The 23,734-nt window shown below is 47.4% G+C and overlaps 1 protein-coding gene across 1 annotated transcript in view; it reads right to left on the minus strand.

Annotated features, from left to right (window-relative positions):
* Positions 1 to 23,734, minus strand: part of LOC109137928 (activin receptor type-2B-like) — a 31,777-nt gene that overhangs the window by 2,715 nt on the left and 5,328 nt on the right. The window contains 10 exon segments of the mRNA XM_027289783.1: positions 4,634 to 4,752; positions 4,889 to 5,027; positions 5,126 to 5,240; positions 5,527 to 5,572; positions 5,575 to 5,674; positions 5,910 to 6,053; positions 6,158 to 6,301; positions 6,659 to 6,801; positions 10,410 to 10,516; positions 14,138 to 14,345. Coding sequence (XP_027145584.1) covers positions 4,634 to 4,752; positions 4,889 to 5,027; positions 5,126 to 5,240; positions 5,527 to 5,572; positions 5,575 to 5,674; positions 5,910 to 6,053; positions 6,158 to 6,301; positions 6,659 to 6,801; positions 10,410 to 10,516; positions 14,138 to 14,345 — 1,265 coding nt within the window.

Raw genomic sequence — 23,734 nt, forward strand, 5'->3', positions numbered from 1 at the left:
CAGGGAAACGCTGCTCGCTGCGTCCTCCACTCTTAGTCCATCATCACGTCTGCTGAGGATCCGACGTCAGTGATTACGGGATAATAAATCACGTCTCATTTTTTTACTCATGTTTTGTACATTTTTATCCAAACTGCTACAATCACTTCAAACATATCGGCGTGTGATGGCCACCATGGAGGCTTCTCTGTACGAGTGTGATATCTTAGCCAATCAGTGCTAACAGTACAAGTGTGTGGTTCCATTGATATGAATTCAAAACATTGCTGTGTTGGGCTTAGCATTATTAGCATTCAGCACATTGGTCCAACACTCCACTGGTTTCATGCGAACAGTGTTCATGTTTCTTTTAAATGGCAGTTCAACACGTGTTTAGGATTTGGTTACATGGTGTGAAGCCTGAACAATAATGTTGCAGAGTCTTCCCACCACCAACAACTTTAACGAGGTAATATGTTCCGGAAACACCTGGATCTGAGTCATCCTGTCAGGTCGTCTGCATCGTTGAGAGAGGTTATGAGTCACATCAAGATCACACCTGGATATGAGCAGAAATACATTTGGAACACTGTGAGGTGACATTTGTGTCCTGGAGAATCAAACTAGGTCACTCAGCCTTCATCAAAGTGCATTCTCTTTGTTGAAGCAGATGTTCTAAATGTATTTTCATTCAAACAGTCTGGTGTAATATTAGAAAGAATTGAGCTTTTACATTCACAGGAAGGCAGAGGGGAAGTGGAGAGAAGCTCCAGAGATGAGGTCAATAAAGGCACGACACTGACGAGTTCAGAAAAACTCAGTGAAACAAAAAGGAAGTGAGACGAGACTGGTGAGGAGAAAAAACAAGAATTTTCAATAGAAGTGGAGACAAGGGAGGAGCGACAGGAAGTTGGAAGGAAAGGAAAGATGGCACCATGACAGAGAGAAAAGGAACAGGCAAAACGAAAGAGAAGGGGAGGAAGGGGGAGGACAAGAGGTCGGAAACAAGTAAAGAGGTGGAGAAGAGAAGAACGAGGACACGATGAGGGATGACGGTGTGTTCCCACAAATACATTTTAACTGAGTCCGAGGCGGTTCACTGTTCATAGGGAGAGAAACATTTGTCAGAAAATACATTTGCAACGGCTCTCGTGGCCACAAATGTCACTCTACAGAAATAATTTCTACATAGAAACGTAGGGAAACTTCGTGGGCTACACAGCGATATCATGTGAAGCTGTCAGACTTATAGTTTGGCGGGAGACGGCATGATGCTCCAGGATCACCCACCGCAGCCCCATCTACTCCATGTAAACTGGAGAGGAGAAATTCCCAAAGGCACGGGGCACCTGTTCTTTCTCTCTCTCCCAGGTCACATTTTTTAACTTCACACACTGAAATTCAGCATTCATATGTCGACCAAGATGAGGATGCTCACGGTCATTTGGGCTTTTTGATACCCCTACCGTTTGGCATTAGTGTCCACTAGTTGGAGGGGGTCTATTTAGAGATTTTCTGTGTCTCTCAGCCGTCACTCACACACAGACAGAGCACGCTGCAGTTATGCTCTGACCTGCAGCTGACCCTGGTTGCTCGGCAACCTCACGCGCTTTGACTGAATTTATTGAGTCTCTCTGTGTGTGCAGTGTTCAGTAATAATGTCTGTCAGACACACTCTACATTTTTTACACAGTTTATAGTTTGATTTAAACAGATGAGAATGCTGAAATAACTCGTCACGATGTAGATTTGTAAAAAGTCTGAATTAGACTTTGTCAGGTCTGAAGAAGACAAACAACTTTTAAATGTTGTTTTTCTAATGGAGTTTGGTTGGATTGGGAACGAGAAATTCAAGTACTCACGTCGCTCACATATTTAGTTCCTGCGTGAACACACCATGAGAACAAGAAGAGAGTACATAAGGTGAGGAGACGAGGACAGGATGATAGAAGTAGTCCAGCTCAGTCCAGGTGCTTTTATAATTCGGCAGTTCAGTTCAGTCTAAAAAAAAGAAACAACACTTCAAAACTATTTACAGGCGTAGAGGTTCGAGTCTCTGTAACCTGGTAGCTTTGCTTCTTCAGTCAGTTGGAGATTTTATGTAAAAAAAATGAACCTCTCCAATGAGTAAATAAAAAATAAAAAAAAACAGAATAAAAATCACAAAAATATTATGTGACTACAAGTCAACTATAAAATAAACAACTTTAAGACGTAGAAAAGTCTTCTGAGGTATTTCTGGTGTACTGGGTGATCTGTGGTTCATGAGCAGTTGTTTTAATGTGTTTTCCCCCCACTCGTTAACTAGTGTCTTTTGCGCGACATCATTCCCGCCTGACGCTCCTTGAACGTCTCCTGTCGCTTCACTGACTTTCGTACAAAGACGGAGAGTTGCATGTGTTCAATGCACCGAAAGTCAAATGAACATAAAAAGGATTATACAGAATATATTCTATTTGAGTTTGATCAACTCGTCAGCAGCAGCTCGACATTCACTGTTACACGTATGGCATCACAGAAGGAACAAAAACACACTGAAAAAAACAAAACTAATGTTCTTCGATTTTGTTTCCAGTTCTTTTTCCACATTTTCGGACCTTGAGGGACTTTTTGTTTTGTTTTTTTGTGCTGTTAACGTCGCCACGCTCGCTCGCCACAACAGCGCGGTGACACTGGCCGGTCGTGTAGTAACTTTGTTTTGTTCCATTTCTTTTTAAGGCTCCCGTTATGAGCTGTTGTTTCCACACGGTAACGAGTTACACAGGTTTGTAAAAATGGCGGTTGCCGGTGCTGCATTGGCTCGGGTTCGACCAATCGGCAAACACTTATGTTGTTACGTGAAGGTTGTGCCGGGACAGCTCGAACCACAGCCACGTTCTGAAACTCCAATCGTTCTTAAACCACTAAAAGTTCCTCTGGTCCAAAAAACCTTTGTTAGCACTGACGTGTCTTAACGTAGCAGATGGAGCTGGACTTTGCTGCCGGTGACGGACGACGCGCGGTTTTTGGTCCCGTTGAAAAAAAAAATATAAAAAGGTGAGGAGGTGACCTGTGACCTTTGAACCTCTGCTGCAGCAAGGTGACCGAACTGAGGAGGTCAAAGGTCACAGGTCGCTTCATTTAACCATCAGATGTAGTATCAATAAACAACACACACACACACACACACACACACACACACACCACACACCGACCTGAATGCATAAGCTCATGCATCATGAGGTCTTGCACCTTTTCTTTTTTTTCAAATTTACATATTCAGCCAATAGGCTTTGAGCAACTCAGATAAACCCCTCCACCCTCCATTGGCCCTGCCCCCACCCGACCATGTTGACTTGTGGTCGGTGCCACGTCAGTCGAAGCCCCTCCCCCTAACCCTGCCAACCCCTGTAGACTGGTAACCTGAGAAGTTTTATTTCAGAGCACACCAAATGCTGTGGTTGAGCGCTGTCAGCCAATCAAATCTCTGCATGCAAGAAGTACTTCCTGGTTCTGAAAAAGACTCTCTCGTCTTCAACCTCAAATTAGAAAAGCTGACACAAACGGAGAGCGAGAGAACGCAAACCTTCACACCTTTCTTCTGACCTCACTTTGTTTCCTGTCGTTGGATGCAACCCGTTGGATCCGAAGTTTGTCGCGAACAGTAGAAGAAGAAAACATAGAAAAGAAAACGGTCTCAGAAAAGGTAGAAAAACAAAATGTTTGCCGCGGTTCGTTGTGTAACAGTCCATCGTTCTTACGAGGGTTTGCAGCATTGTAGTAAAAAATCCCGATGGAGGGTTGATGTAGGTGGTTGCTAGGTGACACAGTTGCCAGGTGAGTGATAAGTCCAGAATGTGGAGAGAGAAAGAACAGCAGGGAAAGTATGGAAGTCTTCGAGGTACCGGGAGATAGACGAGCATCCTGAGTCGGGAGCTGAATGCCTGTGTGTTGTGTGTGGTGTGTTGTGTGTGTGTGTTGGTGTGTGTTGTGGTGTTCCCACTTGTTTTAAAAAGACACAAATGAATGGAAAACAACAAAGAGAAGTGTGCTGGTAGAATCTGTCCTGAAGGAGAGAAAAGAGAGTTCATAGTCAAATAGCAGCTGCTCACGTACTTCCTGTTGTAAATTCCAACGAGAAAAAAGTGTGTGTGTGTGTGTGTGTGTGTGTGTGTGTGTGTGTGAGAGTGTGTGTGTGTGTGTGTGTGTGTGTGGTTGGTCATTTCACAGGAAGTTAACGAATTTCAGGAAAGTCAGCGGTAACTTCAGGCCTCCGTGTTTTCACCTCATATACTGGACTCTTTGGGCGGTAGGTCACATTGGTTACCATGGGAACGGGTGCGGGCTGAGCCATCAGGGCGTGGTCGGAGGTGGCGGGGTGATGGTGGTGGTGAGACGACGGATCTGAACAGATCCTCTCCTCACAGCAGCCGGACAGTCGAGCCTCAGCATCGTGATCCCAGCACTCCCACCGTCTCGCGATCTGAGCCAGACCCTGCAGATGGAGAGCACCGTCAGTCCACCTTAAATGAGCTCAGTCCACCTTAAATGAGCCATTCTGTGAACTAAAGTCAAATTCAACCGTGTGTATATATTTATATATATATATATATATATATATAATGTTGTGTGTGTGTGTGTGTGTGTGTGTGTGTGTGTGTTTGCTGGCACTCACACTGTGTTTGAGCCACAGCTCTTTGAAGGCCGGTCTCATCTTCTTGTGGACGATGACTTCCTGCAGGTCCTCCAGTGACGGATGCTGACCGACCGGCAGCATGTACTCATCCACCGGGCCTGAAACACGCGGAGCCACAGTTACTCTCTGTGTCGAGTCCATGAGCGCGTTCACACGGTCCCTTCTGTCTAAAGTCAATGTAGTACCCGGATGCTGACAAATGTCGAAGTGTGTGTGTGTGTGTGTGTGTGTTACCATCAACAGCCTTGCAGCGGAACACCAGCTCCCACAGCACCAGCCCCACGGCGTACATGTCGATTTGGAGGAAAGCGTCTCGCTGGAAGTTGATCGCTCCTTCTAAAACCTCTGGAGCCATGTAACGCCAGGTCCCTACCTGCACACACACAAACACACACACACACACACACACATTAAGCAGTGTTCAGGGTTTAGCGCTCCTCTCCACAGCCACCTGCAGTCAGAACAGCTCACCTGTCCGTGTGTCTCTCCAGGTGGTTTCCCCGGCTCGAAGCAAACAGCAAGACCGAAGTCACCGATCACGGCTGTGAGGTCTGTACGCACCATGATGTTCTTACTCTTAAAATCCCTGCAGACACGGAGACAGAAATACATCAAACCAGGCGGCCTGATCAGTGTATGTTTACTGTTGTATATCCAGTCACTGATACCTGATGGTGCCGAGACTAAAAACCTTTGATAACACTAAACCTTCAGACAGCTCGACTCGGTTCTACGACCACCTGACACCAAACGACACCAGACGCTACTTGAGCCAAACTTTCAGGAGACTAGTCTGCGAGTGAAATGGTTTGAAGTTGTGTGGTGGAACAGAAGAACTGTTCTGAGTGTGTCTCTCTCAGGAAGTGTCAGACCTGTGAGCGATGGCCGGTTTGGGTCCCTCTCCCTTCTGTCGGGGATGTCTTCGTGAAGGTAAGCCAGGCCGCACGCCATCGACTCGGCGATGTGACACAGCTCGGACCAGCTGACGATGTTTCCCTTCAGGAAGTCTGACAGCGAGCCCTGACAGACACGCAGCGAGAACTCGAGCTTAATGATCTCATTACATGACGAGCAGTGAATAAAAAAAACGATTCAAAACTTTATTTTCATTTCTGTCAGGATGAATGAAGCGTCGATTATTTCCATCTGATGGAACGACGAGCCACAAAAAACATTTTACTGCGCTTCAACGAGATCATACATCCTCCCTCTTCCTCCTCCCTCCTCTTCCTCCCTCCTCCCTCCTCTTCCTCACCCTCTCGTGGAACTCGGTGATGAGCCACAGCTCGGCCTCCAGGTGACTCCCTCGTTTCTCTGCAGCGATGTACCTCAGGATGTTTTCATGCCTCATACCTGATGTGATGAACACGTCTCTCTCGTTCTGCCACGACTCCTTATTCTGTCAGAAAAGAGGAGGAGGAGGAGGAGGAGGAGGAAGGGAGGTGAAACAGTTTGCAGACATAAAAACATAGAGGATCAGCCAGAAAAGGTGCGAGCATGAACCTGCATGGGGAAGATCTTTACAGCCACATATTCGTTCATCAGCTGGCCCTTCCAGACACAGCCGAAACGCCCCCTGGCCTTCACCTCCAGCAACTGCAGAGGCTTGAGACCCTGCAGGGGGGAGGCAGGAGGAGGACCAGGGTCCTGGAGGACACAGAGAGGAGGACACACTAAAGTTATTTGTTTCAATGCAGAACATGAGCAGGAGCAGCAACAAAGAGGAGGGAAACAACACTTCTGTTTGTGTTTGCTGAGACAAACAGCTGCACTACCACCAGGCCGCCACCAGAGGGAGCTATGACATCAGAGACATGTTTTCACTGTGACAGACAGGATGTGTGTGTGGACGCGTCCTCCTTATTTGACTTCCGTCCTCCTCCACGTCTTCCTCCCTCCCTCAATAAACTGAGCAAGTATTTTCATCATCACTCACTTCTACAGTCTGTATATGAAGGGCGTGTGTGTGTGTGTGTGTGTGTGTGTGTGTGTGTGTGCGCGCACCTCCGTGATGTCCACGTGTCCGTACGGAGGTTTCCGGTGTCGGTACATCCAGACTGCAGTGAGCAGGACGACGGACAGCATGGTGACAGGCAGCAGGCAGTAAACCATGACGTTCAACACACCAACACTGGCGGCCTTGATCACTGACACACACACACACACACACACATAAGAAAGAGACAAGTGAGTTTCAAACACACACACACACACACACACACACACACACACACACACATATAAGAAAGAGACAAGTGAGTTTCAAACACACACACACACACACACACACACACACACACACACACACACACACACTCAAACAATCAAACAGGCAGACTCACGTGGTCCCGTGACGTCGGGCAGGTGTGTGAAGCGCTCGTTGCAAAAGTTTCCTTCACAGCAGCAGAAGAAGACCTGAGGACTCTCCTCTGTGGCCACACAGTCCTGACTGAGACACAGACAACAGTCCACGGGTCACAGCTTTGACACAGATCCAGTCTGAGATCCAGTCTGAGATCCAGTCCGAGATCCAGACCGAGATCCAGTCCGAGATCCAGACCGAGATCCAGTCCGAGATCCAGACCGAGATCCAGTCCGAGATCCAGACCGAGATCCAGACCGAGATCCAGTCCGAGATCCAGACCGAGATCCAGTCTGAGATCCAGACCAAGATCCAGTCTGAGATCCAGACCGAGATCCAGTCTGAGATCCAGTCCGAGATCCAGACCGAGATCCAGTCCGAGATCCAGACCGAGATCCAGTCCGAGATCCAGACCGAGATCCAGAACATTCTTCTATCTCACTCACACCCTTCTCCTAATAATATAAATACAGATGTTTCATCTTCATGTATTTATATGATATTTGTTATGTTATATTTATTGTTACTATTTGGTTATATTTATGTTATGTTGTTTATTTATTTATGTTATGTTGTCTTTATGTTATATTAGTTATGTTGTCTTTATGTTACTTTATGTTATGTTGTCTTTATTATTTATGTTAGTTGTCTTATTTATATTATATGTTTGTTTCTTTATGTTATGTTGTCTTTATGTTATATTTTATGTTTATGTTGTCTTTATATTCTATTTATGTTATGTTGTCTTATATTATATTTATTTTATTTATTTTTGTTGTCTTTATGTTATTTATGTTTGTTGTCTTTTGTTTTATTTATGTTATGTTGTCTTTTTTATTAACATCTTTTATCGTTGAATCTCTGACGGCACTCTCGAACATTCCGTAGACGTCACACGTGTTGATGACGCTGATGCTCATAGCTGCTGTGTGTAGTGTGAGGTGTCAATCAAAGTCCACGATAAGTTTCCTGGATAGGGAGGGGTGCCTATCCAGGAAAAAATGGAAATGAGGAGGTAAACAGACTCTGCTCGCTCGCGGAATTGCTTTCCCGTCTCGCGGACTCTTCCGCCTCGACTCTGCTCGCCTCGCGGACTCTGCTCCGTCTCCGGACTCTGCTCCCGCTGGGACTCTGCCCCGTCTCGTGGCTCTTTAAAGGATTATTTTCTTCTTCTGGTCAGATTCATACAAATCAGCTGCTGCTTCCACAGCCGTCTTGCTCTTCTGATGGTACCTGACATCAAACGTGGGTCAGACGTGGACACGTGCAGAGCTTTGTGTGATGCAAGGACCTATCATGTGGCAGAGATCAGTTCAGGGCAGAGGAGCAACGAGGAGAAGATGGTAACATGTTTCTGCTCCCCTTCATCCTCCATGCCTCTACTCCATCCTATTTATCCTCTCTATTCCTCATGCCCGCCTCCTTCCTCCGCAGTTCTTTTCGACTTCCTCGCGTCCTCCTCCCTCCTCGTAATAAATCCTCCCTCCTCTTCCTCCCTCCTCTTTCTCCTCTCTCTTCATCCTCCCTCCTCTTCCTCCCTCCTCTTTCTCCTCTCTCTTCATCCTCCCTCCTCTTCCTCCCTCCTCTTTCTCCTCTCTCTTCATCCTCCCTCCTCCCTCCTCTTCCTCCCTCCTCTTCCTTCCCTCCCTCTTCCTTATCTCTCTCTTCAACCTCCCTCCTCCCATAAGGCATCAACCGTACTGATACACAATACAGAAAAACCGGAACGCCGTATCGCAAGCGCCAAGATAGCTACGAACCGAGAGTAGAAAATGAATACTAGCGAGCGAACGTCAGTTGAGCCACAGCTCGGCCTCCAGGGACTCCCCGTTAAGCAGTGTTCAGGGTTTAGCGCTCCTCTCCACAGCCACCTGCAGTCAGAACAGCTCACCTGTCCGTGTGTCTCTCCAGGTGGTTTCCCCGGCTCGAAGCAAACAGCAAGACCGAAGTCACCGATCACGGCTGTGAGGTCTGTACGCACCATGATGTTCTTACTCTTAAAATCCCTGCAGACACGGAGACAGAAATACATCAAACCAGCGGCCTGATCAGTGTATGTTTACTGTTGTATATCCAGTCACTGATACCTGATGGTGCCGAGACTAAACACCTTTGATAACACTAAACCTTCAGACAGCTCGACTCGGTTCTACGACCACCTGACACCAAACGACACCCAGACGCTACTTGAGCGAAACTTTCAGGAGACTAGTCTGCGAGTGAAATGGTTTGAAGTTGTTGGTGGAACAGAAGAACTGTTCTGAGTGTGTCTCTCTCAGGAAGTGTCAGACCTGTGAGCGATGGCCGGTTTGGGTCCCTCTCCCTTCTGTCGGGGATGTCTTCGTGAAGGTAAGCCAGGCCGCACGCCATCGACTCGGCGATGTGACACAGCTCGGACCAGCTGACGATGTTTCCCTTCAGGAAGTCTGACAGCGAGCCCTGACAGACACGCAGCGAGAACTCGAGCTTAATGATCTCATTAACATGACGAGCATGAATAAAAAAAAACGATTCAAACTTTTATTTTCATTCTGTCAGGATGATGAAGCGTCGATTTATCTTCCCATCGATGGAACGACGAGCCACAAAAACATTTTACTGCGCTTCAACCAGATCATACATCCTCCCCTCTTCCTCCTCTACTCTCTTCCTCCCTCCTCCCTCCTCTTCTCACCCTCGTGGAACTCGGTGATTGAGCCACAGCTCGGCCTCCAGGTGACCCCTCGTTTCTCTGCAGCGATGTACCTCAGATGTTTTTCATGCCTCATACCTGATGTGATGAACACGTCCCTCTCGTTCTGCACGAACTCCTTATTCTGTCAGAAAAGAGGAGGAGAGCGGAGGAGGGAGGAGGAGGAAGGGAGGTGCGAAACAGTTTGCAGACCATAAAAACATAGAGCATCAGCAGAAAAGGTGCGAGCATGAACCTGCATGGGGGAGATCTTTACAGCCACATATCGTTCATCAGCTGGCCCTTCGACACAGCCGAAACGCCCCTGGCCTTCACCCCAGCCAACTGCAGAGGCTTGAGACCCTTGCAGGGGATGGCAGGAGGAGGACCAGGGTCCTGGAGGACCAGAGAGGAGGACACACTATAAGTTATTTGTTTCTCATGCAGAACTGTAGCAGGAGCAGCAACCAAGAGGCAGGGAAAAACACTTCTGTTTTGTGTTTGCCGAGATCAAACGAGCGCACTACCAGCCGAGGCCCGACCATCCGAAAGGGCGCTATGACAGCACAAGGCATGTTTTCACTGTGACAGACAGGTGTGTGTGTGACTGTCCTCCTTATTTTGGACTTCCGTCCTCCTCACGTTTCCTCCCTCCCTCAATAAACTGAGCAAGTATTTTCATCATCACTCACATCTACAGTCTGTATATGTGTATGACTCACGTGGTCCCGTGACGTCGGGCAGGTGTGTGAAGCGCTCGTTGCAAAAGTTTCCTTCACAGCAGCAGAAGAAGACCTGAGGACTCTCCTCTGTGGCCACACAGTCCTGACTGAGACAAGCCAACAGTCCACGGGTCACAGCTTGACACCCAGATCAGACCGAGATCCAGACCGAGATCCCGACCAAGATCCAGACCGAGATCCAGAAACATCTCCTACCACTACACCCCTTCTCCTTAACAAATTATAATAGATGTTCATCTCATGTATTAATGAATTGTGATGTGTACATGTATTTATTTATGTTATTATTTGTGTTATATTATATTTATGTTATGTTGTCCTTATTTATATTTATTTTATATTTATGGTATATTTGTGTTATATTATATTTATGTTATGTTGTCTTTATGTTATATTTATGTTATGTTGTCTTTATGTTATATTTATGTTATGTTGTCTTTATATTTATTAACATCTTTTTATCGTTGAATCTCTGACGAGCACTCTCGAACATTCCGTAGACGTCACACGTGTTGTGACGCTGATGCTCATAGTCGCTGTGTGTAGTAGTGAGGTGTCAATCAAAGTCCACGATAAGTTTCGCGTATAGGGAGGGGGTGCCTATCCAGAAACATGGAAAAATGAGGAGGTAAACAGAACTCTGCTTTCTGTCTGTTGCGGACTCTGCTTCCCGCCTCGCGGACTCTGCTTCCCGCCTCGCGGACTCTGCTTCCCGTCTCGCGGACTCTGCTTCCCGCCTCGCGGACTCTGCTTCCCGCCTCGTGGACTCTTTAAAGGATTATTTTCTTCTTCTGGTCAGATTCATACAAATCAGCTGCTGCTTCCACAGCCGTCTTGCTCTTCTGATGGTACCTGACATCAAACGTGGGTCGGACGTGGACACGTGCAGAGCTTTGTGTGATGCGAGGACCTATCATGTGGCAGAGATCAGTTCAGGGCAGAGGAGCAACGAGGAGAAGACGGTAACATGTTTCTGCTCGCAGCTTTTCCCCCGACACAACTTGATATGCTGCAAATTTCACATTTTCCCCGAGGCGCTGGAAAAAAAGGAATCTGCTATTTGGGTCAAGTACAAGACGAGCACCACGATCCCCAGCAATCCCCAGACGCCGTGTGACTGACAGGTCTGCTGTTAGACTACATCGATGACAGACGGAGAGGAGCATCGCTCAACATACGTGATCTCTGCTGAGGAGGGACGGCTCCAGAGAAGACTCGGTTTACCCTCAGATCACAGTGACTGCTGCTGTTTGGTTGTTGTTGTTGCCGTAGTGACAGTCGTAGTAGTTTTGTTGTTATGGTCACAGTGGTGGCCCAACGAGCAGCAGCAGTTGTAGTTACAGCATTACATAACTCAGACATACATGAGGACATGTGGAATAATTCCCCGCTCTCCTTCCACTTTGATGGTGCAGGCCGAAGAGTTGTTCAAAATCCTGCTCGAGTCTGGCTTTTTTCCCCTTTACTATTTACTATTACTGCAGTGGCAGCTAGTAGTGGCATTTCCGGTGGCAGCTGGCACCGGAAATGCCACTACTACATCATTGTGGCGTAGTGAAGTCGACTAGTCGACTAGTCTGTACAACCCCTACTATGGACATAATGGCAGAGGAGAAGAGAGTGAAGAAGCACTGACGGAGGAAGCTAAGAAGAGAAAAGGAGAGAGTGAGCGAGCAAGAATCCGCCGGACAAGAGTAAATGTGGGACTGACTTTTAGTGGTTGGTGAGAGCTTGGTGAAATAAAAGGCTGAAAGACAGACGCCGAGCTGGGCTGACTGCTGCTGGACTAGTCAGTGATATTAGCTGCTGCTGGGGACCTGGATGATGATTGATCAGAAGTAATGTAACCAGAACAAAGAATATATTAAAGAAAGACACTTTCTTCAATATATTATAATATATACACTACCGGTCAAAAGTTTTAGAACACCACACTTTTTCAAGTTTTTTACTGAAAATTATTCTGTTCATTGTGTCATTGCACTCTGAAATGAAAGGATACAACAAATAAGCAATTTGAGTTGAAAAAGAAATCATAGAATCAATTTATAGACCAAAATGTATTCTAAACTTTTGACTCATCAAAGTAGCCACCATTGGCAGATATAACAGCTGAACACACTCGTGGCATTCTTTCTACCATAGAAATCAAATATTCTTCACAAAGTTCTTCCCATGTCTGTTGCAGAACTTCCCATAAATGTGTGGCACTTGTAGGTTGCTTGGCTTTAACTCTTCTGTCCAGTTCATCCCAAACCAGCTCGATGGGGTTTAGGTCTGGAGACTGTGCTGGCCACTCCATGTTTTCAAGCTGACCATCTTGTTCTTTTTTCTTGAGGTAGTTTTGGCATAGCTTGGACTTGTGTTTTGGGTCATTATCTTGCTGTAGGATAAACCTCTGACCAACTAGGCGCATACCAGAGGGTACTGCATGGCGCTGCAGAATGCTGTGGTAGCCGTTTTGGTTCAGGGTGCCGCTCACTCTGTACAAGTCACCGACCCTGGATCCAGCAAAACAGCCCCAGACCATCACACTTCCTCCTGCATGTTCGACAGTTGGTGTCACACACTGTGGAACCATCCTCTCGCCTGCTCGACGGCGTACAAAGATCCTGCGTGATGAACCGAAGATTTGAAATTTTGATTCATCAGTCCATAATTCCTTCTTCCAGTCTTCAGTAGTCCAATGTCGGTGTTTCATGGCCCAGGAGAGCCTCTTTGTCTCATTCTGACGTCTTAGCAATGGCTTTCTTGCTGCAACTCGTCCTGTCAAACCTGCAGCTTCTCTTCACAGTTGAAACTGAGACTTGCTTACTACGACCACTGTTAAGCTGTGCTTGAAGCTGTTGTCCTGTGAGCCGCCTATCACGCAAGCTGTGAACTCTCAGAAACGTGTCCTCTGATTCAGTTGTGGCTTTGGGTCTGTCAGACCGCTTCCTGTCAGAGTTTCCCCCAGTTTCTGAGTGTTTTGGTGGTGAAGAAAACACCTTGAATTTCTTTGCAATTCCTCTGTAGGAAAGACCTTCATTTTCAAGTGTTATGATGGTCTGTCTCTCGTCCATTGATAACTGCCTTTTTCTCGCCATTTTTGTAGCAACACACGACTTTCTGCAGTACGGTCCTGTTCACCTGATGCTCATGAGGGTCTGGTACCACAGTGTGTTCCAACACTGCTTTTATGCAGACAGAGGGCGTTATAAGTAATCCAGAGAAGTTGGAACACCTGTAGGAATTAGTAGCACCAGCTTTCAAGCCTGATTCCACCTTCACTGCAGCAGAACAGCTTCACATTGTTAACCCACTTCGTCTTCCCTGACAATGGCCGTTCTGTATAATTCTGAAATGTACATTATTTTTCAGTTTTGGGTAACCAAACCTTTTTTTTAACCTCTGGCTGTTCAGTACTGACCTTTGTACCATCTCAAGCTGTTCACTGGGCTTGCACGACTTGAGGGTGAATGAGGGTGTTTAAAACTTTTGACCGGTACTGTATATATTATATAAAACGCTACACCAGCCAGCGCTCATTAGCATTACCACAGTGATGAGTTACTTTGACACGCCTGCTGCCCTGACTGCTCTTACACATCATACCGGACAGAGCTCTGAGAAATGTCTTATGACAGCTGCAGTACAGCTCGGTCTGGACAGTACCCGACGGGTTCAGTCAGGTCGGGTACCTCGTCTGTGAAAGTGTGTGTTCGTACCGGTCGTAGCAGTTGAAGTCGTCCAGCCAGCAGCCTTTCTTCACCAGCTCGATGGAGCCGGAGCTGTTCCTCCAGGAGGCGTAGCAGTGCGAGCGCTTGTCCTTCTCGTCCTCGCAGCGCTCCACTCCGCTCTGGTTGGTCTTCTCGATCTCATAGTTGACGTTGTAGTACAAACACTCGGTGGTGTCGGCCTCCCCGTGGCTCAGTCCTGCAGCAGACAGAGACAGACAGAGACAGACAGAGACAGACAGAGACAGAGACAGAGACAGAGACAGAGCAGCTTTAACCAACCTCTCAGCACAGCAGTTATTATGAACGCTGCACAAACACCATGAGAGAGACAGAGACCATCAAAGAGCTTCAGATGGAGGAAGTTATGGCCACCAGATGTGACCTTTGACCTCTGCGAAAATGAGGTCATAACCAAAGAGTGTCCCAATACACACACACACACACACACACACACACACACACACACACACTTTGAATTTGATCAAAGTGTGTAACAGTCGTGAGCAGCTGGAAGCAAACAGCTGAATGAGGTTACCTGTCCACAGGTGAGTCACATGACAGAGAGGCTGAGTGTTTGGAGGCTTCACCACTCTGTAAAGACTGCTCTGGAACATAGAGCAACAATTTCAGAATAATGTCCGTCAACGTAAAATCACAAAGAATCTGTGGATTTCATCGTCTACACTTCATCACATCATTCAAAGATTCAGCCAATCAGAAGAAAGCTCTGTAACAAGGGACCAGGCTGAGAACCAATCATGTGTGTCGGTGATGTTCAGGCCTGCAGACAGCATCAAACACAGACAGGACTCTGTGGTGGACATCACTGCATGGACTGAAGACACTGAGGACAACATCAGCACACTGAGGACAGCTTGTTTAAGGTGGACTGAAGACACTGAGGACAACATCAACACACTGAGGACAGCTTGTTTAAGGTGGACTGAAGACACTGAGGACAACATCAACAATCACTGAGGACAGGCTTGTTTAAGGTGGTACCTGAGGACAACATCAGGGAAGCGTTTACGTGTGAGCACGCAACACTCAGCACACTGGGACAGCTTGTTGTTGAGAGGTAGGTGGACTGAGGCTTGTTTAAGTGACTGAGGGTGAAGTGGAAACGGCCCTGAGGTCTGAGGAGTCCACTTTGAAGCAAACGACTCGTTCAGTCCGCCTGTCCAACGTGTGGCCTCTTTCGCATGTAGTTTGGACTGTAAGGACATATCGTGAGGCAGCAAAACACGGACTTCCCTGCGAAGCCTTTGGCTCACTGTGATCTGCTACTTTATTAATTATAATAATTCAAGCTGCTCATAATCAGCTGGTTTTTAACTTTTACACAAGTTATTATGAGAAGAAAGAAGGCAGCAGAGAAAATGTCACTTTGACTTTTCGCGAGTACACTGCAAATCAATGAGTGTGTACTGATGTGTCCTCTGTACTTTTTCCAGCGACAGTGAACCCACATTAATTTGACCTTCTTGCAAAATCTTCTTGGCGAGGCATTTACTTGAGCACTGTTACCTCACGATCTGTTGACTTTCCATTTGAGTTGTCGTCCTTATCCACCCCCCCCCACCCCCGACTCTCGGCCCCCGCTGTGCTGCTAGCACAGAGCAGTCGCAGCTGCAGTATCATACTACGACGACCCACTACCCGTAATTATAACACAAGGGCGACGCCGGCCACAAAATTGTTCCATCTATCGCTCTTGGCAAGTGTCGTCGCAGCACTGACACAGCTGTCTTGACGGGGACGTCCACAGAGACAACGTCCAGGGTTTATAACAGTCTCATGCGAGGGGGCGTCACAGAGTAACAACTATCGCAAGGTTCTTAGACAGCCTCTGCTGGTAACTTCACATATACTACGTGCCCAGGTTTTGAGACATTCTGGCGGGGACGATTCAGCAACAAGAGGACAAGAACGTCCTTTTTATAGACAGTCTTCTGGGACGTCACAGATACAAACGTCAAGGTTTTAAAAATAGGTAGACAGGCTGCCTCAAGTCGGCGGAACGAGTCTCGGAGACTACGACGTCCAGAGTTTTAGACAGTGCTGCTCGGGGACGTCATTCAGAGACTCGTCCAGTTTTTAGACAGTCTCTGGCGGAGGACGTCACAGAGACAACGTCCAGGTTTTAGACAGTCTGCGGGGACGTCTCAGAGACTACGTCCAGGTTTTAGACAGTCTGCGGGGACGTCACGGAGACTACGTCCAGGTTTTAGACAGTCTGCGGGGACGTCTCAGAGACTACGTCCAGGTTTTAGACAGTCTGCGGGGACGTCACGGAGACTATGTCTAGGCACTGTTGTACTGCAGTAGTACTGTACTCTGCCTCTGCAGTGAGTACACAGTAGTAGTACTTAGCAGTACCTTGTCTGAACCCTCATCAGTATTCTAGAGGTCGAATCTGGTCGCCATGGAGATCTGTGAGCTAATGGGCCAGGCAGCTGCCGGTGTGTGTGTGTGTGTGTGTGTGTGTGTGTGTGTGTGACTTGACATTTAGTCCGACTTCGTTTTCAATTAAAAGTTGAGCAGCGAGTTGCAGAACGCTCAGGAAGAAGCTGAGAACAGTTCTGCTGAGGAACACACAGGAACATCTCGCCCTCGTCTCCATGTGTGTGTGTTTGCATCACGTGTCACATGATGGCGTGACATGCAGTGTCAGATCCTTCATGTATCATCAGGCTGCTCCAAAGCTCAGGTGAACATGTTCGTTCTTCATGCTCTCACAGATCAGAAACCTCAACACAGGTTGTCTAGAACGGAGGACGTCACGGAGGATTTGCAACGAGCAGCCTCTGACTCGTCCAGCTCAGGTTTGTGCTTAGAAACCATCAGCTGACCAACACGACAACACAACAAGAAGCTGCAGAGACGAGTGAGACACACAGACGTCATCGTGAAGCTTCCGTCGTCACAGAGAGATGAACACAGATCATATGTGGATGTAAGCAGGACGATACACAACAACACGACAACACGACAACACGTCCACAGCCGGCTGCAGAGAGCAGATCTCTGTCCAATACCACAGACAGTGGACAGTTGCTAACTTCATAATAAAAGCCCTGTTGGAAAGCTTTTAACGTGAAGTGGCAGCAGGAAGTTTGCAGCAGAGACAAAGTGAAAACGCCACCACATGTCCACATGGCAGTGTTTCTATGGTGACGCCCTATGGTGGCCTGTGAGGGCACACAAGAGGCAGAGAAACACACACACACACACACACACACACACACACACACACACACACACACACACACACACACACACACAGAAGCTGATGATCGTGTGTGTGCTCTGTTTTCTGTTCTGCACAAACACGTCATGGTTCACTCTGCACTTCCTGTTTCAAGTCCTCTGACACAAAAAGACGAAAAACTTTCAAACTTTTCTAACGAGACTTCACGACGACACGGCTGATGTCACGCCCTCGTGTTTGTCGAGGTCTCAGACATCAACTACGATCTTCACGTGTTGGACTTTAAAATCTGTCCTGAGCGTTCTCGTGGCCTCTGACTCACATCACATGACAGCTGGCTCATTGTTATGAAAAGCAGAGTGTGAGAAAAGTGTCGAGACAGAAAGAACGGATTCAAACTCACGGTCATTCAGTCACGTCTTCCAGCTGCAACAACTCAGACACATAATCACATCATCTACCCTGTGTGTGTGTGTGTGTGTGTGTGTGACCTCTGACCTCCTGTGCTTCCTTGATGACATGCATACAGACATGTGTGAAATGCTAATCTCTCAAAGTGTGAGCGACTTTATCATGCAAAATGACCACATACCAATTATTAAGAGCCTTTGTGTGCTCCAGACGTGAGGGTCAGAGGTCTCACACACACACACACACACACAGACACACTGTGTGTGTGCATATGTTACTGAGATCATAGGGCTGCATATATGAGATGCAAAGCCATGGGAACTCTTCACAGACACACACACACATAGATCCATATCATTATTTGCCTTTGTGCCACATGCAAGAGGTCTCACACACACACTAATATATATATATATATATATAGATATATTAATATATAATATATAGATATATATATGATATAATTACAATAAAACGTAACACCACAGACACACACACACCCTGTCTGAATGTTGAATGGACACGTTACCGACACACTAATACATCTAACACTGGTGTCGTGGAGCTCACTGAACTTCAGGAACAAGCTTCAGATTTTATTTTCCAGAAATGGTCAATGGTGGACTGGAAGTGACAGGAAGTGACATCATGACATGTTGTCTACGGCTCGCTTGTTGTCCGATAACGTTGACTTCTTGAGCTGCCGTATGACCGAGGCCTCGTCTCCTCCGACTCTCAGCCAAGTCCTGGCTGTGATCCAGCTGGATCCCAAAAGAGGAAAGAAACAAGACTAGAGCTCGTCATTACCCAGATCTCATCTCGTGCACACACACGCACACACACGCGCACGCACACACACGCGCACACACACACACACACACACACACCAGCCCAGTGTCATCAATCACAGTGGCTCGGTCCTGACAGCACACAGAGCTGCAGACAATAGAGCTGACCTCCATGACAGCGGCCTCATCGAGAGCCAAACAACAAAGACCGACTGTAGAGACGGCCGTCACCCTGCAGCTGGAATCTTACCATCACTAACGAGTTTTACTGCTCCAGCTCCATTACTGCTGCCACCACGGATTCATTACACTAATAACTGAAGAACTCAAACCAGGACTTGTCATATGAGCGATGACTGATTGGTCTAATTATCAGATTTATTTGAACTGTCAAAGATCAAAACAAACATGGGGCGGTGTTTAGCTCAGTTGGTGGAGCAGCCGCCCCGTGTGTGAAGGCCCAGTCCTTGGTCCAACGTTGGCCTGGCCTTCAAGCATTATACGACATGAGCTCAACAATGAGCCATGCTAACAGCCATGCTAATGGCTCTATGAGGCTGCACTCCACTGAGCTAAATGCTAATGACTGATTAATGATGAGCTGAGGCTGTTTGAAGAGCGAGAGGGGACGAACCCTCTCACAGTCCAGCAAAACAGAAACTACAAATCTGTTTGTGGAGAACGCCAGTACACTCTTCACGATCTCAGCATGCTTATAGATTTCTTATGTATATTTCTGTAAATATGCATTTTGCAGATTACTTGTTAAACCAGCAGCCATCTGTTAGCTCGTTCCCATGGGAACAGTCGGCACATTCTGCACATATGCTCACTGCAGTGGAATCTGAATTATGGCCGACATCTGTATATTTGTAAACCTGTGAGCTGCAAACAGATGCAGCTCTGTGAATCTGTCAGGTTTTATTTAAACCACGTGGACACGAGCACAACAACACATCCAGTTTTGTTTTGTTTTTTAAAATCGGTTCCAACAAGAACCAGTAACAACAAAAACCCCTGAAAGACCGCAAGAACTCCAATCAACCACAAAACCCTCGTGAGAAACCTTAAAACTATATCATCGTATACAAGAGCACACTCAAGGATAGACCCGCCACTGCAAGTCCCTCAAGAACCTCAACAAACAACCTGAAGGACTACAGAGGTCCGTTTCACTGACACACAGGTCCAGAACCCCTTAAAGCTTGGATGTCAAAAACCCCTAAAACAGCCTTAAAGAACCTTTCAGTGCCTTTAGGAACCAAGGAGGTCCCTCTATGACACCTTTGGACATGCTGCGTACTCCATGAACTCTGTAAAAAAGTACTACAACCTGAAATAACCATGTAATAACCTTAAAACTCCTTGAAACCCCCTTGAATCATGCATTATGGCCCCGTCAAGAAGCCCTGGACAAGAAGCACTGGACAAGATTCTGGGACCAACTCAAGTCACCTTGGAACCCTCCATACGAAGCCCTTTCAAAGCCTGAAACCCTGGACTCCCAGCAAGAATCCTAGAACACCTTAGAAGACACTGAGGTCTACTAAAAGACCAATTAACCTCCCTCCCTTCCTGGATCCCTAATACCCTAAAATAGTCCCAGAACCCCCCAGAATGCCTCCACACCACCTTTAAGGACCACCAACAAACTCCCTGTGGAGTCTTGGGTCACATTCAAAAACCCAGTGAATCCCTAAAAGACACAAAGACAACCCTTGAGGACTAATTAAAACAGTGGTGCTTTCCTGGAACCCTTTCAAGAACCCCTTGAACCCTGTGAAGGACATTTCAACCCACCACTGAAATCCTGAAACCCTGAAACCCTTACAACCATTTCAGAGCCCACTGGAACACGTTCCCCGGAGGACAGTTTGAGAAATGTTGCTGCCGACAAAACACCAGACCTCAACAAGTCTACGAAAACCACATGTGAGCGTGCACGAGGCCAAGTGTGTGAGACAGCTGATAACTGGAGCTGTTCAGTCTGATGTAATCCAAACAAATCACAGCTGCTGCAGAGGAACCACCAGATAAGACAACCAGCACCAGAGCGTGTTCTGTTGTTGTTGTCCAGACAACATCTGCCCCTGTCGTCCAGACAGGACCCAGACTGGGCCCCCCATCCCCGGACAAATGGCAGCGAAGACAGAGAGTCATTCCTCTGGTCCATGAGGGAGCGAGGAGAGGAAACAAATGAGTGTTGGAGGGGGTGTGGGGCAGTCTGGGCCCCTGGGAGCCGTGAAAGAGAACGCCATGGACCCCCCCTCCACACCCCCCATCTGTCACAGTGAGGCACCAAACTTTACAGCCGAGCAAACACAATGCAGACCAACACTCTGCCATTTACTGCTGTTATTCTATACCGTGACCGTGGAGAACGCCGCAGTCTGATTGGCCAGTTTGAAAGGAGCCGTCCCTGTAGTGTGTTTGTGTGTTGCACTGCGAGACAACACTTTGTCATCAGGTGGAAACCAACAGCTCGTTAGACCACAACAATCTACGGCTCCTTGTAGTTCCTCATAGTTCCCCGTGGTTCCTCATGGTTCCTCGTGCGTGATCTTTGTGCTGCTCTGAAGACTGAAAACACCCAAAACATCAAAAAAGAAGTTAGAACTGATGATCCAGCTGTGATGTTCAGATGATAATCAGATTACAGAGTGCTGCTTGTCTTCCTTCTTCATCACTTATGTTTCTCTGTTTGCCAACATGTGAGTGTAATAGAGACTTATGAAGACCACCGTGACCATAAATATTGTGTTATCCTCATTGACATCATTGACTGCCATGAAAAATGTCTCTGAACATTCAAACTAATTTATTATTCAACTCAGAAAATCTAAAACATAAACACCAATAATCTAATTAGTAATGTTCATTTGGTTTGTACAAAATAGACTTAAAGCTGTGGACAGCAATATTAAAGTCTATGAAACAAGAAGTCAACTTCTGTTTACTTCCTCATTTTTAGTGTTTCCTGTAGAAATGCTCACATAGTGAGGGACGTGGATATCGATTGGTGTTTACAGCAGCCAATAGCGAGTGTGCATTACACCCCCACCGCTAAACACTGCAGCTAGCGCTATGAGACTGGACACTGCCGGTTCAGAGGTTCTGTCGCCGTGTTCACTGTTAGACTGGACACTGCCGGTTCGAGGTTTGTCGCCGTGTTCACTGTTAGACTGGACCTGGCCGTTTCAGAGGTTCTGTCGCCGTGTTCACTTGTTAGACTGGACACTGCCGGTTCAGAGGTTCTGTCGCCAGGTTTCACTTTAGACTGGACGCTGCCGGTTTCAGAGGTTCTGTCGCTGTGTTCACTGTTCGACTGGACGCGCCGGTTCAGAGGTCTGTCGCTGTGTTCACTGTTAGACTGGACCATGCCGTTTCAGAGGTTCTGTCGCTGTGTCACTGTTAGACTGGACGCTGCCGGTTCAAGAGTTCTGTCGCTGTTGTTCACTGTTGAGACTGGACATGCCGGTTTCAGAGGTTCTGTCGCGTGTGTTCAACTGTTTAGACTGGACACTGCCGGTTCAGAGGTTCTGTCGCTTGTTCACTGTTAGACTGGACACGCTGCCCCCGGTTTCAGGAGGTTCTGTCGCTGTGTTCACTGTTTAGACTGGACACTGCCGGTTCAGAGGTTCTGTTCGGTCACTGAAGGTGAGATACTGGATGCTAACTCATAGCGCTAAGCTGCAGTGGTTTAGCGGTGGGGGTGTATGCACACCGCTATTGGCTGCTGTAAAACACCAATCGATAATTCCACGCCCTCAATGTGAGCATTTCTCAGGAACACTAAAAATGAGGAAGTCATTAAATCAGAAACCAACATCAACGCTCAGAGTGTGTGTGTGTGTGTGTGTGTGTGGGTGTGTGTGTTGTGTGTGTTGTGTTTGGTGTGTGTGTGTCTCCTCTCCCACATTATTGACACTGAGAAAACAGGTCAGCTGATCTTTACTCATATTCACTGAGAGCAATGAGTGTAATGAAAACGTCGACACGGCAGCTCACCGACTGTAACACACTGCAGGACATCCCACATCAGACCAACAGAACCGACATCAGAACCGACATCAGAACCGACAACAGAACCAACATCAGAACCAACAGAAACTGACAACAGAACCAACATCAGAGCCAACAGAACCGACAACAGAACCAACATCAGAACCAACAGAACCGACATCAGAACCAACAGAACCAACATCAAGAACCAACGAAACACGACAACAGAACCAACATCAGAACCAACAGAACCGACAACAGGAACATTCAAATTGACTGTCTCTCTGTGATTACATACTATAGTAACACAAAGTACTGAGCTTCAAACTGTGTCTTTGTCTTCCCTCCTGGTTTTGTCTTCACCTCTCACCTCCGGGTTTTGTCCTTCACTCCTTCACCTCCTGGTTTTGTCTTCACCCTCCTGGTTTTGGTCTTACCCTCCTTCACTCCTGGTTTGTCTTCACCTCCTCACCGGTTTTGGTCTTCACCTCCTCCTCGGTTTTTTCCTTCACCCCTGGTTTTTTTGTCTTCACCTCCTTCACCCTCCTGGTTTTTGTCTTCACCTCCTTTCACCTCCTGGTTTTGGTCTTCCCCTCCTGTGTTGATGCAGGAGAGAACTCAGTGCTCCCTCCAGCTCTTTAGCTCCACTCCGTTTGTTTCAAATCAGTGCTCCGTTCCTCCCTCTGGGTCTGCTCGTTGACCCAGTACCACCTCCCCCATCTCTCCTCCCCTCTCTCCCCATCGGCCGCCTCCTCTCGACCTCGCGTCGACAATCTTAAGGGAGCAGTGAGGAGAAAAAACAAAACAGGCACTGGTCCCTTTAAATCTTGTAGCTACTGGGCAACCCCTCCCCACCATGCGCCCCTCCTCACCCTCCTCACCCTCCTCACCCCGTCTGGCTGGTGTTCAGGGCCCTGTGGCAGTCGTAGTAGTGAGGGCAGGTGATTCAGGCCTCAGCTGGAGAAAGAGTCTCCAAGTCAACACGGGAAGAGTTCAGTGAACAGACAGACAGCGTGCTCCATGCGGCTGTGCAGCTCCTCCACCCTCTCACTGACACCTCCAAAAACAACAGAGGTGGAGAACGAATGTGTAGCTGAGAGCCGCTGCATGACAGACTGTCAGACCTCCATCTGTTGTTTCTTCATGTGAGACAAACTCTGGACGGGAGGACAG

Source organism: Larimichthys crocea, chromosome XVI (genome assembly GCF_000972845.2).
Source record: "Larimichthys crocea isolate SSNF chromosome XVI, L_crocea_2.0, whole genome shotgun sequence".
Taxonomy (NCBI): Eukaryota; Metazoa; Chordata; class Actinopteri; family Sciaenidae; genus Larimichthys; species Larimichthys crocea.